This window comes from Canis lupus, chromosome 23 (assembly GCF_003254725.2).
Source record: "Canis lupus dingo isolate Sandy chromosome 23, ASM325472v2, whole genome shotgun sequence".
Taxonomy (NCBI): Eukaryota; Metazoa; Chordata; class Mammalia; order Carnivora; family Canidae; genus Canis; species Canis lupus.
In genome coordinates, this window is record NC_064265.1 from 49,060,182 (window position 1) to 49,076,660 (window position 16,479).

Consider the following 16,479-nt stretch of genomic DNA (forward strand, 5'->3'; position numbering starts at 1 on the left):
AACAAGCAAACCAACTATAAAATGATGGATATGCCCCAAACCCTATATTTAAATAGTTTCTTTTGTTAATCAAGGCTTTCCTGAACTTCAAAGAAATTCTTATTTAAAGAACTCCCAAATCATTAAAGACTTATAATAAGATGTGCTCAAGGATGCAATAGTTACTTAAAAATACTTCCAGAAAAGGAAGCTTTTGTTAAATCCATGGGCTTAATTTTCTTGTGTGATGAAATTACCTGAGTGAAATTAGGACGTTTGGATACGTCTGCTCATCTGAAGCCAGATGAATTCATTATCCCTAAACATATGTATGTAGCAATTAATGATTTCACTAACTTAGAAGCCAAGAAGCAAAATATTAATAATTGTATTTGTTCAGAGACATAATGTGATTATATTTGAGTGGATCAAGTAAAGGAAGTAATATAGCAAAAGTCATTAACTGAATGGAAAATTTCTCAAAGCACTATCTATACTGTCCCGTAGCAAGGATATAACACTATGTCAAGAAGAAATGGCACAAGTGATACCTTGAAAGACCCCATAAACTCATATCCATGCAAATACGAATCTTTTATATATATTTTTTGCTTTTTATATTTTTTAAAGATTTTATTTATTTATTCATGAGAGACACAGAGAGAGGCAGAGACACAGGCAGAGGGAGAAGCGGGTTCCCTGCGGGGAGCCCGATGTGGGACTCCATCCCGGGTCCCAGGGTCACGCCCTGAGCCGAAGGCAGATGCTCAGCCGCTGAGCTACCAGGCGTCCCAATATTAATCTTTAAAAAAAAAAGGAATATAAGATAGTTGAAATAGATGCCATGAAACTTGACATGATCTATCTTAACTACGGTTGTCAAAATTAACACCAAGAGGTGAAAAGATTTGCAAAGGTGACAAGCTGTTTGGGTTCCATGCAGGCCCAGGCCCTCATGAAGGCCACGGTCAGTGGCTCTGGCTCCAAGTCTCATGTCCTGTGAGCTCCTAACGTGTGTATGTGTTGGGGGGGTGGAACCTCACTCTCAGCTCATTTCCTGCTTCTGGAAACGGAGTTCCTGCTTCTCTTTTCCTGTCTTCTGGGACTGAAATGTGGCCTAGCTCTTGACTTCATTACCTTTTGCCAGAACTTGCAGAACTTTCTTGGATCAGCACGCTGCTGGTTAGAGCTCCTTTGTCACACACCTGCTGTGGGGTTTCATCCCTCCGTTGCTCTTAGCTGGAAACTTCCCCGTTGCTGACCCTTATAGTCTCTCTAAAATAGCATCCAGTCCCACTGGACCGGCTCAGGCTGCTTCTACCTGAGCCCAGGTTATGTACATGACAAACATTTTACATGGAAGAAAGATGTTTCTTCATTTACCAAGGGGGCGATGGCTCACTCATTTTGTACGTCAACACAGGAAGCCAAGGATCCGCCATTTCCATCACCCGTCAATTACCACACCTATTGATTTTAAAAACTTAGAGGGAGGAATCAGGTGTTTGTCTTGTTTTATTTAATACGAGGAAATCTAATTTATGTGTAAAAAATTAAAAAAAAGATTTTTTTTTTCAGATCTTGCCTACCTGGCTTTCAATGAACACTAGAAGTTTGCTTTTTTTTTTTTTTTTTTTTTTTATTTCAAGTTTAGTAACAGAAAAAAGAAGCCGACATCAAAATGTTTTAGGATGCTGATAGAGTACATGTGTGCTTTTCAAAGCTTTTAAATAACAGATGGTGATAATTTACTATGAGAAGGCTTACTTAATTGAGAAGGATGTCCGTTATTGGAATGTCCGTCATTGACTCATCGTGCAAAGAGTTGGGATTAGATCCCTTGCTCTGGGTGGGGGAGCGTACCTACAATTATTACTGCTTTTATAATCTGTGGAATGTACTTTGAGTTATTTCTCAGGAATTGCACGTCTCCTACCTCTAACTCTAGTCATTGTCGGTGATCCGATCCACCTCTCCCCTAACTGTACAATCATCTGAAGTGATGTGATGTATGGAACATGGAGGAGGTCAGCCAGCAGCTGAACTTCTTTGGTCCACAAGGTCTCTGGATTCATGGAGAAGATCCATCCAAGCTAGAGCTCTTGAAGCATAAGCCAGTTTGGCAGGACGTGTGTCCAAGAGATGCTATGCTGTAGGACTTGGTGACCAGCCATAGAGATAGAAAATAAAGGAAAGCTGTCTCCGTGACACCCAGTGATGAGGACTTACAGGACTAGGCTGGCTGTTTCCTGCAGCCTCAGCAAGAGTAAATCCTCTTTCCCATGATCATATCCCTACCCTTCACCGGCCAAGGTGACAAAGGCTAAGCCCCTGCCAAGTCGTTCTCACCCGTCTGCTTCCATCAAAGACAGGCAGGGCTCCTCCTGGGGTGCTGAAGCTTTGGGAATGTAGCTCTTCATCCTTTATCCATTCAGCATCCTGCCTTCAGAGGTTGACCTACCTACCCACAGCCTCTTACAGTCCTGCCCTCTTTTGTCAAGGCCGTCGCTCACCTTCTCAACCGGGAACACAGCCTGGTACCTGACTCAGATATTTGTTGAATGGCCAATGAAGGAATGAATGAAATGCTCTTCTCTCCACCTTTGCCTAGCTAATTCTTCCTTCCCTCCCAGCACTCCCTCTACACCCATAACTCTCATATCACCTGTGGTTAGTCGCCTCGTGTCTAGTCTTGCCCCATATAATAAAAGCTCTGACTCTTTTTGTCTTAGTTATCATTGTTTATAGCAGCTAGTGTGGTGCAGGGCACATAGTAAGTTGTCCATACATGTGGGTTGAATAAATAAATTATTTATTCTCTTAGATTTACTCTCGTGTTCCTTGTCTCGAGGTTCACGAAACCACTGCTTAGTCTAGGCCGAGTGGTTTGTTAGGGCGCCTGATACACAAATATGGCAGCAAAGAAGTGTCCTCATGGTGGCTTTGTCCTGCTTACGGAAGTGAGATTTCTCATCTCTGTGTCTGTCTAGGGAGGGTCCTAAGTTCAGCTCTTCTTTGTCTCATCTGTCTCCTCTGCTGGCAGCAGAGGCAGTTACTTGGTTCCCAGTTGTTTCGTTTACGTTAATTCTACCCTCCTAAGCTTAGAATCAGGTCAGCAAGGAAACAGTTTCTGGAGGTATTTCTCTCTCCTGCTCTTTTCCTGTCTCAGGGAGAATGGTCAAATCATTTCCTACCCAGGTAAGCATTTCCAGCTCTCGAGGACCTACATTACCACTACTGGGGCGCTTTCTGTCCGCCTCTGGCTCTCTGGGAGCTCCATCCCTCTCCATAACCCATTTCCCCTCTCCAATGACGCCCCAGTGCAGTTGTTCTCTGGGGCGACCCGCATTAGCTTAAGCTTTGCTGTTTTTCACCTGCCATGTCTTCAGGCTCCCTAGTCCTGGTTGCTTCATTCACAGCGTGCTCATTCCTTTCCTGGCCAGCTCACCCGTGCAAGCACAGGCACACGGAAACGCTGCACGGGACTCCTTGGCTGAGGTTACCCACAAAATTGGAGGTTTCCTCGTCCCCGGGATACTGGCTAAGTTTAGCAATTCAAAAACGAGAAGCTAGCGTGTCTAGATGACAGTTACATTAGGGGAGTTCGCTTACGTTATGCAAGAAACAGTCTTGTTTCAGAGGAAAACCTGCAGGCTCGGTGAGGGCAGGGAGTATTCACCTGTGTATTCACCTGTGTATTCAGTTCCGAACAGTGTCCGATATGTAAGGGTACTCGAAAATATTTGTTAAAATGAAACAAAAAGAAGTGTTGGAGTCTCCATGCTCCACAAGAAGAAATTTCTTTCTTTCTTTCTTTCTTTCTTTCTTTCTTTCTTTCTTTCTTTCTTTCTTTCTTTCTTTTCTTTTCTTCTTCTTTTTTTTTTTTTTTTGGAGAAAGCCAATGACTTAGCATAATCCTCTGTGTCTTGTAATATAAAAGAGCTATTTATTCCTTAAAAAATATAAACATGTGGAGGCAAACCTGACCCCGTGTCAACTAAATGCTTATTTCGTTATACCTACTGAACGGAAGAGCGCTCACTAGAGAAGAGCTGTCTTACCGATTTTGACTTCGGTATTCTAAAAGCACTGATAACCCAGCTTATCTCCCTGCTGTGATCTTTTCGTACCACTCTCTAACTAAACATGATGCAAAGGTAAAATGTTTTGAGTTATTCTCAGTAGTTACCTATTATTGAAGTTGCTCTGATCATTTTTGTACAGTAACATGATTTGAAATAACAAAAAGTTTAAGTGGGAGAAGCATGGGTAGGTCAGTTCATTGCTTCCGGGGGCGGGGGGGTGGTTCTGAGGGCACAATGGAGGCTTTTTCATCACCTACAATCTCTTTCCCCACAAAGGATCATTTTTATTCATTAACATTATGATCAACATGCAGCCCTGATAACTTATTTTTAAGCGATATATTGTATTTAAATTGCAGTAGATTGTCTAATAGCTTTTTGCTAGCAAAGAATCTTTTAGGATTCAAAATGCAAATTGGACCTGGAAAAGGAAAATTATTTTTAGACCTATGGCACTTTAACTGTAACACAGTTTCAGGGCTTTCAGTTAACAGAATGTTTTGGGTTGTGAGTTTTGGAGGAATCCCTGTTGGAAAAGTATTGACTGTCCGCTCTTGGCTGTGAGCCATTCATTTAAATGGGCTATAAGACAAGGCTGAAGAATTTCACTAATTTGGGGAGAGCCAAATAAGGATTATTATTGGGGGTCCATAAGACTTGAGATTTCTGTGATTATCTCAACAAATTCTAAAAGTCAGGGCCAAATGAAGTGAAAAAATTCACATAGCTATACTCATGTTATAGAGCAATTAGAACCTTAATTGGGCATCAAAAAGCCCCCACCAACTGGTTGCTGTGTAATTTAATTTGGATTATCTCCTCCTGTCTGTGTAGCTTCTGAAATTCCTTAATGTTATTTGGTTGTGAATATTACTGAATTAAAAACATCAACTTAAAATTAGATCTATGCCATATCTAAAGTCATATTGGCGATCTTGGACACGTAGTCATTCTGTGCCTAGATCTCCTTAAAATAGAGGAGATGTGTCTCACTGTGTAGAGCAATTAATAAGGAAAAGAAATTAAATCCAGAGAGGCAATTTAACATCACGGAAGAGCTCAGACTCTGGCCGCCACTGCTTGAGGTCAAACCTTGGTTTTGTTGCTCAACAACCATCCTTAATTTCTACAGTCCTAAAATGGGGCCAAAAACAGAGTTGCTATATACAGTTTAATGAAAACAACTTTTAAAGAATTTAGAAAAATGCCTCTCGAGCCATAAGTGCTTGGTGCCTGACACGTGTCAACCATTGACTAGTAGTAGTAGTAGTACTAGTAGTACATGAGCATCTCTGATTGAACCCAACTGAAGATCCTGTAGTTTACACTCTACATGTGAATCTGATAGAGAGTTTTTCTGTAAATCTGATAGCAAATGGATTCCAGGTTAACATTTATAAGTATGTGCATGCTCACGTGTGTGTTTTTGTCTATATATTTAAGGTAAATTGGTCACATGCACATATAAAATAGTTAGAAACTAACTATTCCTCAAGCTTAAACACAAAATAATAGGTCTCCTTTCTCTCTCTCTTTTTTTACTTTTTATTTTTTAAGTAATCTCTACACCCAACATGAGGCTTGAACTCACAACCCTGAGATCAAGAGTTGCATGCTCCATCAACTGAGCCAGCCAGGCACTGCAGTTGGTCTCCTTTCTTGAGCATTGCAGCTCTAGAGTAAATTCACTGTGCTTCCCTCAGATCTACTTGTATAAATCCACAGTTTCTGAACAAATGTGTAGTGATGGCTTTTCTTAGTGCTGATCAGACTAGTATAAGATTTGACCGTGGTTTAGCTGGAACTTAAAGAGTGGTTGACAGGGAGTGGCTGATTAAATGATAAACCAGCAATCTAGATTACATTCACCCCCAAACTTTCTGTAACCAAGGTATCAAAAAAGCAATTTGGAGTCAAGGATTTCATTTAAAAGTGAGGAGTGGACCGTGGAAGAATCCGGAATGTTTGTAACAAAAACCATTTGGTTTTTATTAGCATTAGTCTGTGTGCTTGCTAATTTTCAATCATTTTCCCTTCAGGAATGGTCCCCTAGATTCTAGTTTCCACATTACTGCCTTTTGAATGGAGTCCTTTGTGACCCATTGTGATTACATTGCATTTTCCTTGTGTTCTTTCAAAACGTTCTGACTTTGCCTTAATTTTGGCTGGGGGATGGTGGGAGGAGGGTAGCAGCAGGGGAATGAGGTCAGCAATACTTTCTGAATGTTGTCAAAAGAGATTTCTAACTTGTCAAATTTGCCTCATAAGTAATATCAGGCTTAGTGTCTATTAATAAAACAAACATTTAGGACAGGAGGTTGGGTCAGAAACGGGTGTCCTAAGGTCTTTACAAGAGCATTTGTTCCTGGGCACCCCAACATTTCTCTGACCTCTTCTGGCCACGCCCAGAACAGTCATAAGTCAGGCTGATTATAGTGATTTTAAGGTAACGAAATGAAAATGTTGCATGGTTGGGGTCAGAAAAGCCAAGGGCTTAGACTGATTTGGAGAGAACAAGCTGGAAACGGTCTTGTCACGTACCATTCCCTAAACTTTAGCTCTATGCAGAGTAAGAGGGTCAGGACAGACATTTTTTCGTAGAGTAGGGCGTGTGGCACTTAGGTTGTAAATAGATAACTAACCTATCTAAAATGTTTGACACTAAAATAGAATTTTAGTAATTGAGGATGAAATCATTTGAATCCTTTCCCACCTAATTTTGTTGCCTATTTTGTACATTTTCTGGGTAGTTTAAAAATCTCAAAGGAAAAACAGACAAAAGTATTGTCGATCCTAGTTATTTGCGAATTCCCTATTTGCTAACTCCCCTACGGGCTAAAATATTTTTGTAACCCCCGAATCAACCCCACAGTGTTTCTGAGGTCATCTGTAGACCTGAGCAGATTGGTGAAAGAGGGGAGTTGCCCTACATGTGTGTCCCCCGGCTTCAGTCCAACAAGGACTGTAAATAAGAATCCTTTTCTCGGTCTAGTTAGTGCCATAGTCTTCATTTTTTGTGTGCTTTTTGTTGGTGATTTCCCACTTTAAAATGGCTCCCAGACACACTGCTAAAGTGCTGTTAGTGTTTCTGAGCACCAGAAAGCTGTGTTGTGCCTTACGAAGAAAAAAACCCTGTGTTAGATGAGTTTTGTTCAGTCATGAGTTCTAGTGTTATCGGCTGTGAGTTCAGTATTAATGAGTCAAATATATATATATATAAACCAAAATGTCTTTTGGTTAAATAGAAACACACATAAAGCAAGATTATGTATTGATTGGTTGATGAAAATGCTGTGTAATCAGAGGCTCATAAGACCCTAACCCTGTATTTCCCCAAGGGTCAATGACTCTGTACTTGCTTATTCAGTGTTAGTTATGACTTTAGAACAAACTCCATCAAATGAAAAGAATTGACCATATTCATAATTCCCATGTATTCGTTCTCATGGAGAAGCACCAACGATATACTAAATAGGAACCACTATTAAACGATGTTAAGAAAAAAAAAAGATGTTAAGTTCACAGTAGAATGGCACAGCACAGAGCTTTATGATATCCAGTTTATTTACTTGCTACTTGTAGCAATCATATTTATTTCAGATTTCTCTTATTTTACTGACAATTTCCCAGGAACACTTGACACATGAAGAAATTTCTTTAACACACACACACACACACACACACGAACAGAGCACTAGCCTCTAGGGAATGTATATGTATAAACACTGAAATATTTCTTGTGCTTAGTGCCAAAAATCTTATTTTCAGTTAGCAAACTATTGATGTTTTTGGAAAACAGAGTACAGGGACACCTGAGTGGCTCAGTCACTTAAGTGTCTGCCTTTGGCACAGGTCATGGTCCCAGGATTATGGGATCGGGCCCTGCATCAGGCTTCCTGCTCAGTGGAGAAGCTGCATGTCCCTCTGCCTCTGCCCCTCCCCACCCATCACCCACCCCTGCTCATGCTCATGCTCTCTCACTGTCTCAAGTAAATAAATAAATAAATAAAAATCTTAAAAAAAAAATAGAAACAGGGCACATAGGTAGGAAAGAGGGATCTTGTGGCACAGAAGCCATTGGCATTCAAAGGCAGATCAAGGATCGCTTCTTCTTGAGGAGACATGTAGAGGAGTTCCAATGTAACTGGAGTTTCATCATGTCTCATCATGTCTGGCAACTGGTGGAGGAGCTGTGCCTCTGGACTGTTGCCTGAGAGGCCTAGGAGGCTCTGGAGATTAGAGGGAGCTCATCTTTGAGGAACAGAAAGTCAAGCGCAGCACAAATGTCCCTTGAACAAAGCCTTGCCCATCAGAGAAGTAATTCTGAATAGAGGGCAAGTTTTGCTATGATAGTCTCCCCAGAACCAGGCCTATTAGTCGTTGGGGTTTTGGGGAGAGGGATGCATAGAGGTAAAATATAAGTCAGCTATTTACCTGAAGGCACCAGGAGTCTCCTTGGGATGCCTCCAAGACAATAGCAGATGAAAGAAAGGCAGTTTCACACAGTTCCTACACCAGGAACTGGCTCATGGAGGGGGCTGGGGTGAGAGGTTGTGGAGGCCTGGGGAGAGTGCGCTTGTACACAGGAGACACACGTGTGACTTCCTGCAATACTGTGCTGGGGCCTTATAAGGGCCCGAAGTGCACTTAGAAATATTTGTTGTCATGATGGGAGCCCATTCACACAGCCTGGAAAGGCAGGAAGAAAATGCCCGATTCATCTAAGTGGGAGACTGTGTTTATGTTCTGATATTGGATTCTCTTGTCCTCACTTTCCATGTTTCTCTTTTTTCTAATCTGATGATTTTTCCCTTGGCTGCTTATGAGAACCACTTAAGAAGCCTTAAAAAGTGCCTGGACCACCTCAAAAATTCTGGTTTAATTGATCAGGGGTGAATTTTGGGCATCTGGATACCTAAAAGGCTTCTGAGGTCATTCACATGGTTAGCCGGAGTTGAAAAGTACTGCTCTGAAACGCGTCCCTGAGAAGTTTCGCTCTCCGTGATCCAGTGGATCACCCCCAAAGATGAGTTAGGCTGGAATCCTGCTACATGCCCACTTCAGGAAGATGTGCTTCTGGGGGTGCCTTTGAGTGCAAATGGGCTCCATGCCTCTTGCCTGTCTGCTTGCCCTGCTGTGAAGAATTCATCCGTTGTTGTTGTTGTTGTTGTTGTTGTTGTTGTTGTTTTAACCTCTTTCTTCTTCCTGGGTACTACAGACCCTCCTAGGCTTGATGTTTCTCCTACCTTTGACCCAGAGCTACTTGCTGGTCATACGATTGCCATTGGGGAAGGAGAAAAGCTGTGCTTACAGAGTGGCTGGGAGGGGAGGAAGTGGAGGGCAAGAGGAAAATAAAGAGTGAGAAAGAAGAAAGGGAGAATGCAAATCACTGCTTCTCACAAAGCTCCACCTGGTCTATCCAAAATATGGAGGGAAGAGAGTGGTGAACTGGGAGCCAGGGGAACCTAAGTGCAAGGCCTGGGGCTCCATCACTTACTAGCTGCTTGATCTCGGGGAAATTACTTAATCTTGTACAACTGAAAAGTGGTGAAGCCCAAGGATTCAGAACAGGACTGCCCGATTTAAGGATCCCAAACATTTTCCCAGCTTATACAGCATCTTCTAATCCATACCCACACAACGGACCCTTGGTAATGAATACAGTAATTAATAACTTCCCAGATGGTAGTTGAGCTTGTTTTAAAATTCCGATAGTCAAGTAAGTTGGGAGAATGTTACAAGAAGATTAGTTGGGAAAAAAATGGTGTGTCATATATTATCAGCCTAGAACATTTGGAATTGTCATTCATAAGAAATAAGCTCATTATTAATAGAAGATTACTTTTCTTGTCTTTATGTGACTATTTTCTTAAATTAAAAATGCTTTTTTTTTTCTTATTGCAAAAGCAATGCATGCTCATCTAATACAAATTGGAAAATAAAGATAAGCAACTAATACAAAATTAAACACACTCATAATCCACCAACCCAGATAGAACTGCTACAAATGTCTTTTAGACTTTCTGTGCTTTTATGTAGATTTTTAGAAGGCATAAATACTGTTTCTTTCACTCCACAAACATCTAGTCAACAACATTCTGTGTCAATACATTTGCCTTTACTACGTCGTTTCTTTTTTTTTTTTTTTTTTTTTACTATGTCTGCTTATTAAGGTGAATAATTTTATTTGTTTTTAAACCACATTTGTTTACTCAGAAGTCAGAATCACAGATAAGGAAACATCTGAAGAGCCCAGGTGTGGTTATGTGGAGAGGTTGAGTAATTCAAAACAAAGTGCAAAATACAAAAACAATTACAACCAGTTTGACAGTTGTGTGTCTGTTTCCTACAGCCCTTCTACCCACAAGTCTACCGCTGACTTCAAAGAAAAGTCAGCACAGAGGAGGTCCGGAGGATAAGGTGCAAAATGAGAATCAAACCCACGATAAGAGATTAAAGGAAGCCTGATCAAAGACCCGGCATAAAAGTGCTAGCCCATGACTTGCCTTGGCCCATGGCCCCAAAATATTCACCAGAACAGCGAGCTCTCTTTGAAGTGATTGGAAGCGCCCATGCTCAGATGAGCTCTCTGGTCAAAGGGAAATTTAGAAAGTGGCGCAGGAAGGAGTTTGCACGGTTGCCTCTCCCTATCTCTGGCCCGCATAGTCCTCACAGATTGTTTCAATACCACTTCTTTGGTTTGTTTTCCAGACACATGTAGTTTAACTGGGTGTCAAGTACAAACTCAACCTAAGAGGGGAAGGATCATTTTTTCCCTTTGTGGGAGATGTGAAGAGTGTAGAGGCATGCACATGGCAGTGGATTTGTGCTCGTGAGCATAGAGCCGCTCCACTGCTCCTCCTTTTCGTTGAAGGTGTTTGAAAGAGCAGCAATATTTCCAAATTGACAGTGAGGCTTGTTCGTTACTGTCCTTGTTCGTTCTACTTACTCATTACTTGTTCACTGTTCTTCCCTCCTCAGAGCTTATTGCTTCACGTAGTGTTAGGACATAAACCATCCATTTCCCCAGGGAGAGAAAGAAAATGGAAGTGCTCCCAAAATGGCAGTTGCCTCTACAACATTCAGTTTAAATACTTAAAAGTATTTTACAAGACAAGAGTTACATAAAATTACTAAAAATGTATGCTTAGAACGTCTTTGGTTAGCACTTCTTTCAGGCTCCAATTTTCTGGTTTTTCACTTTACATGGTAATTCTCCAAGTGTTTAAAGGTCTTTATTTTCACTTCCCCTGTCATCATATCTTCATTTCCTACAACGTTTAAGGGAATTACTTTTTCTGTCTTTTTAAAGTCAATTCCCTAATCTCTACCTGATGTTTCAAGTTAGAGTTTTTTTTTACTGACAAATCTTGATGGAGTACAGCATTAAGCTCTGTAAGAGGCCTAGAAAGCGCATTCCCTTCTTTTCCAGAACCACAGAGTCTAGATGAGGGGATAATGGTTTTTCCAAAAACAACAAAAATGAATATGATGGCAGCTGGTACAGATTTTGTAAGGACAGTCCTTCGTGAAGGAGGATTTGAACTGAGCCTTGAAAATGCCTGAAATCTCTAAACATGAACAGATTAAAAAGGGTATTTTTAATAGGGGTCAACACACCATCATCAAGTCACAAGAGCAGAAAGTTATAAAGTGTTCACAGCAGAAACTGAACACAGTCATTTAAGTGGGGGCAGACAGGCACATGTGAAGAAGTAGGGAGAGAGAAGCTTCACTAGATATATCAGAGTGAGAATATGTTGTGGCATGTGGATATTTTCTTTCTTTTTTTTCCTTAATTTCTCCCAGAGTCATTTATTCCATCTATGATTTTACTTGTTTTCTTTTTATTCGTGTATAATTAACATACAGTGTTATGCTAGTTTCCGGTGTGGATTTTATTATATATTTGTATATGTTTATGTATTTTCTGGACTTTATTATAAATGCAGACGGAGCATACTGAAAACCTTGGAGTGGAAATGGCATACTGAAATGTTATGGCGACACTAATTGGACTGGCACACAGGATGGATTGGAGCGGGGAGAGATCTGGGGCCATAACTTGGGCAAAAGGGCATGGATAGAGCCTAAGAGAAGGAAGGCCCGAAACAGAGCAGAAACAGTGGGCATTGCAAGGATGGGATGGACTGGAGGCCATGAATGAGAACTGGTCTGACCTGCAGGAGCAGGGGAGGGGGGATGTGTAGGAGGAGGGAGTAAGGACTCACAGGTGACTCAGTACGGTCATCACATATAACCACTTGTGCATGCCTTTTATGAGGTGATGGGAATACAAAGAGGCTAAGTTCATCAGCAGCATGGTTAGGAGGACAGAGTAGGTGTCCACCTCATCTGAGCATTAAGTACTGTGTATGGTCGTGAGCTCCCAGGAGGTCAGAGAAAGAAATACTCCCTGAAGTTTAGAGTCATGGGAACTTCAGGGAAGAGATGGGACATATGCCAATCCTTGCACAGTGGGTAGCGTTTGGGAAGAAAGGGAGGAGGTCTTAGAAGGGTAAGGTGAGGGAGAGAGAAGCAACAGCACCTGGTAGAGAAACACAGGAGAGTTTGTGGCACATGGAGCAAGCCCATCTGGTTGGAGCAGAGAGTTTGTGTAAAAACACAGCAGAGAGGGGGCACTTGGGTGGCTCAGTGCCTGAGCGTCTGTCTTTGGCTCAAGTCGTGACCCCGGGGTCCTGGGATCGAGTCCCACATCGGGCTCTCTGCAGGGACACTGCTTCTCCCTCTGCCTGTGTCTCATGAATAAATAAATAAAATCTTTAAAACAAACAAGAAACAGGGGTGGGGGTGGAGAGAGAGAAGGTAGAAAGAGACTTTTGATTAGTCTAGGAAAGATCTAGAGGCCAAATCATAGAGTTTTGTAATTTAACCTGGGCAATGTCAAGCCACTGCCATTCTTCCGGTAAGAGAGTAGCTAGTAAAAGTGCATTTGGGGAAGTTTAATCTGTGAAAGGTGTCTGGAATAGACAAGTAGGGAGATGGTACTAGCAAGATGCAGAGTTGGGTGACTTGTAGTTAAAAGGGAGTGAGAATATAAAACGATCATGACAAGAGTATGGAAAAGAAGTTGAAGAGTTACCCAAAAGCCTAAAGGGAAGAGGGAAATACAGAGTTTTACCCAAGGTTCAAACCTGGGAGGCCACAAGGAGGGGAGTGGTCTGGAGACCACCCATAGCTTAGCGTCAAAGACACGGAGCCAGAGGTGGCAGCCAAAAACACCTCCAGGAGGTGGTGAGAAGTAGGGGCTTGCGATTTGACCAGAAAATAGACTTAACCATTTCCAGTTGGAAAAAAAAAAAAAAAAATCCACACATCTCAGCAACATTTTGAAGTTTTTAATTAATTGAATTTATTTATTCAGAAAGCGAAGTGTTTTCAAAAGCTCGTTTGAGATCTTCTACTCTCTTGATACAGATGAATTCTCAATTGCTCTTTTGTTTTTCCTGTGAAACAGTTCTACTTGTGTGAGAAAAAAAAAAAAAACAGGAGGGAGGACAGTGGGAAGGTTTTCTCACTCTTCCAGGTGTAGAAACTGTGGGCGTTGGGCCTCCATAATATCCTCCTCAATGGCAGCAATTCATATTTTATACATCCTTCTACCGATTGCAGCACCTAGGACACATCAGAGTTGCGCACAGTGGAAATACTCAGTGTGGGCTCATTTGCATTTTCATCGTACTTTGCAAAGATAAAAGAGTGGACATAAGAAAAGCTAACGAGCTTACAGCCAATTTTGTAAGGACAGACTCTACATAAACAAATGCAAATCGGATGTCAAATTTGAATTGCAGAAAATATTGTAAGCAAGGTCCAAGAAGTAATAATGGCAGCTTCAGATCTTTCCCACAATGACAAAATCCATGAACAGTCCCACAGGGGGGCCTGGTGGGCTCAGTCGGTGGAGCATTCGACTCTTGGTCTCAGGGTTGTGAGTTCGAGCCCCATGTTGGGTGTAGAGATTACTTACAAAAAACCAAAGACTCAAAAAACAATCCCACATCCCTGAGAGTCTCAGAGACATTCCAAAGTCACAGCACCTTGACGAGTAGAGTCAGCAGCTGAAGTTATTCGGGCGAAGAGTCACCTTGTGTCAGCCCTAAGCTCGGGCTAGCTTAGGCGGCCTGGGATTCTTTTATTTGTTTATTTATTTTGAACTATGAACTAGCAAGAACCTCATCTATCTGAAGGTGGGGGTGAGGTGTACCATGGGAGGGCCGAGACCTCTCAGGAATACACCCAACCAAGTATGATAAAGGGAAGGAGGACTTTACCCGCATAGTCATCATTTTTCTTCAATTGATGGTTGTATTAAGTAAGGAAAGGGAGTGTCAGGCCAGTTGACTTGATCATAAAGGAGAAACAACAGAGCACTTGTTCCCCCTTCCAAACTACTTCAACACCCCCCCCCCCTTCATTTTATCTTCTTTCTCTGGTCTTTCAGCTGCTCGACTGATCCAGAACATGGATGCCACGGCTGAGCCCTGTACAGACTTTTTTAAATACGCCTGTGGAGGCTGGTTGAAACGCAACGTCATTCCTGAGACTAGCTCCCGTTACAGTAACTTTGACATTTTAAGAGATGAACTTGAAGTCGTTTTGAAAGGTTAGTGGAGTTTGTGTCTATGCATCAAAGATTTCTCTCTTAACATACCCAGTTTTTTAAAGCTGCAACTCTTAAGCCATTACAGAGAATGTCACAGGAGATTAAAGGCGATAACCCCTCCAGGTTTTGTGGCTCGCCACCAAGTCACTCTGAGGGTGGTAACGCTGAAGTGGGTATGTTGGCATCTCAGCATTTCCCCTTTCACTTGGGGGGGCACGTACGATGCCCCCATGATAAACCTCTGTCATCCCTAGAGGTGGGGTGGCCTCTGTGTGCCATTTCACATTAATAAGAAATTAATGATTGCCACTAAATGCCACCTCCAGTGTCTTTCCAACCCTGGCTCTGGGGTGAAGTCAATATCAGGTCGGTACCGTGTTGAAGACGTTACTCACATTTGCATCCCGGAATAGGTATATTTATTCTAACCCAGCTAAGACATTCTCCCTGGGGAAGTTGAGGAAGTCTTGTCCGCCATCCTTCACCTTGTGTTCCCCTCTTCTAGCAGTTACTTTGTAGAAAAACAATTTTTTGCTACTTTTCAAACATCCAAACAAGTAGAAGAGTTTGGTCGACGTATTTGGAGCATGAGCAGTACAGTCACACGAAGATCATTATTTCCAGCCATCAAGAAGACTATCGTATTAAAGTCCATATTCCTCTGCATTATTTCTTTTTACTCTCGATTTCAAAAAAAAGTAACTTATGTATGACAGAGCAGTACGCATCACTGTTCGCAAAAATAAATAAATAATAATGATAATCTTGTCCAAAAGACTTTCATCTAACTTGGCTCACGAAATCAACTCCCAGTTCTGCGCTAGGAATATAGGAATCGCGGTCTGGTGAGCGGTGTTTATCCTGTAGGGTTTTAGGGTGAGGGAGGGACTGAACGCACACACACAAAGGCAAGCTTTTTTCCTGGAACTACTTTGAAAATGTTAATTATAGCTGCAAATGAGCAGTTCCATTGATGTATTTTATTAAATGCTCGGTTTCAGATGTTCTTCAGGAACCCAAAACTGAGGATATAGTAGCAGTGCAGAAAGCAAAAACGTTGTACAGATCTTGTATAAATGAATGTAAGTGCTCTCCATTTTATTTCATTAACTGTGTGCCAAAATATGTGAAGACTTCATAATGAATTCTATTTCTATTGTTTTCAAAAGCTGCTATTGATAGCAGAGGCGGACAACCTCTGCTCAGTCTGTTACCAGATATCTATGACTGGCCAGTAGCAACGGATAATTGGGAGCAAACATATGGTAAGGCAATTTTCCTTCTTTTTTAAAGAATAATTTCCGCGTGAAACCTGTGTTGTGATAGTATCATATTAATGCCCTACAGCTTCTAAAAGCATATTTCACCTTCTGTTGCTTTAGGTACTTCTTGGACAGCTGAGAAGTCTATTGCACAACTGAATTCTAAATATGGGAAAAAAGTCATTCTTAATTTTTTTGTTGGCACGGATGATAAGAACTCTGTGAACCATATAATTCATGTAAGTTTGTGTGGCCGACGGCCAAGGCCGTCTTTAAATTTTAATAAAATGTCTACACACATTGTTGTAATTGATGTTTAGAAATAATGCATATTCTCATTTGAATTGCATGAGCAGTAGAGCCATAAATTCATGCTCTGTCCCCGATACCTGGATTCCCAATTTTGAAAGTACTTTCCTTTTTTTTTTTTTAAGGATTTTATTTATTTATTTGAGAGAGAAAGAGAGAGAGAGCATGGGGGCAGAGGCAGAGGGAGAGAGGGAGAAAAGCGGGCTCCCCCCTCCAG

General features: G+C 41.6%; 1 protein-coding gene across 6 annotated transcripts in view; it reads left to right on the forward strand.

Moving 5' to 3' along the window:
* Window positions 1-16,479, forward strand: part of MME (membrane metalloendopeptidase) — a 96,051-nt gene that overhangs the window by 19,133 nt on the left and 60,439 nt on the right. For all 6 annotated transcript variants that reach the window (XM_025436126.3, XM_025436125.3, XM_025436127.3 and 3 more), the window contains 4 exons: window positions 14,530-14,691; window positions 15,693-15,773; window positions 15,861-15,956; window positions 16,074-16,192. In XM_025436126.3, the coding sequence (XP_025291911.1) occupies window positions 14,530-14,691; window positions 15,693-15,773; window positions 15,861-15,956; window positions 16,074-16,192 (458 nt within the window). The remainder of the gene's footprint in view (window positions 1-14,529; window positions 14,692-15,692; window positions 15,774-15,860; window positions 15,957-16,073; window positions 16,193-16,479) is intronic.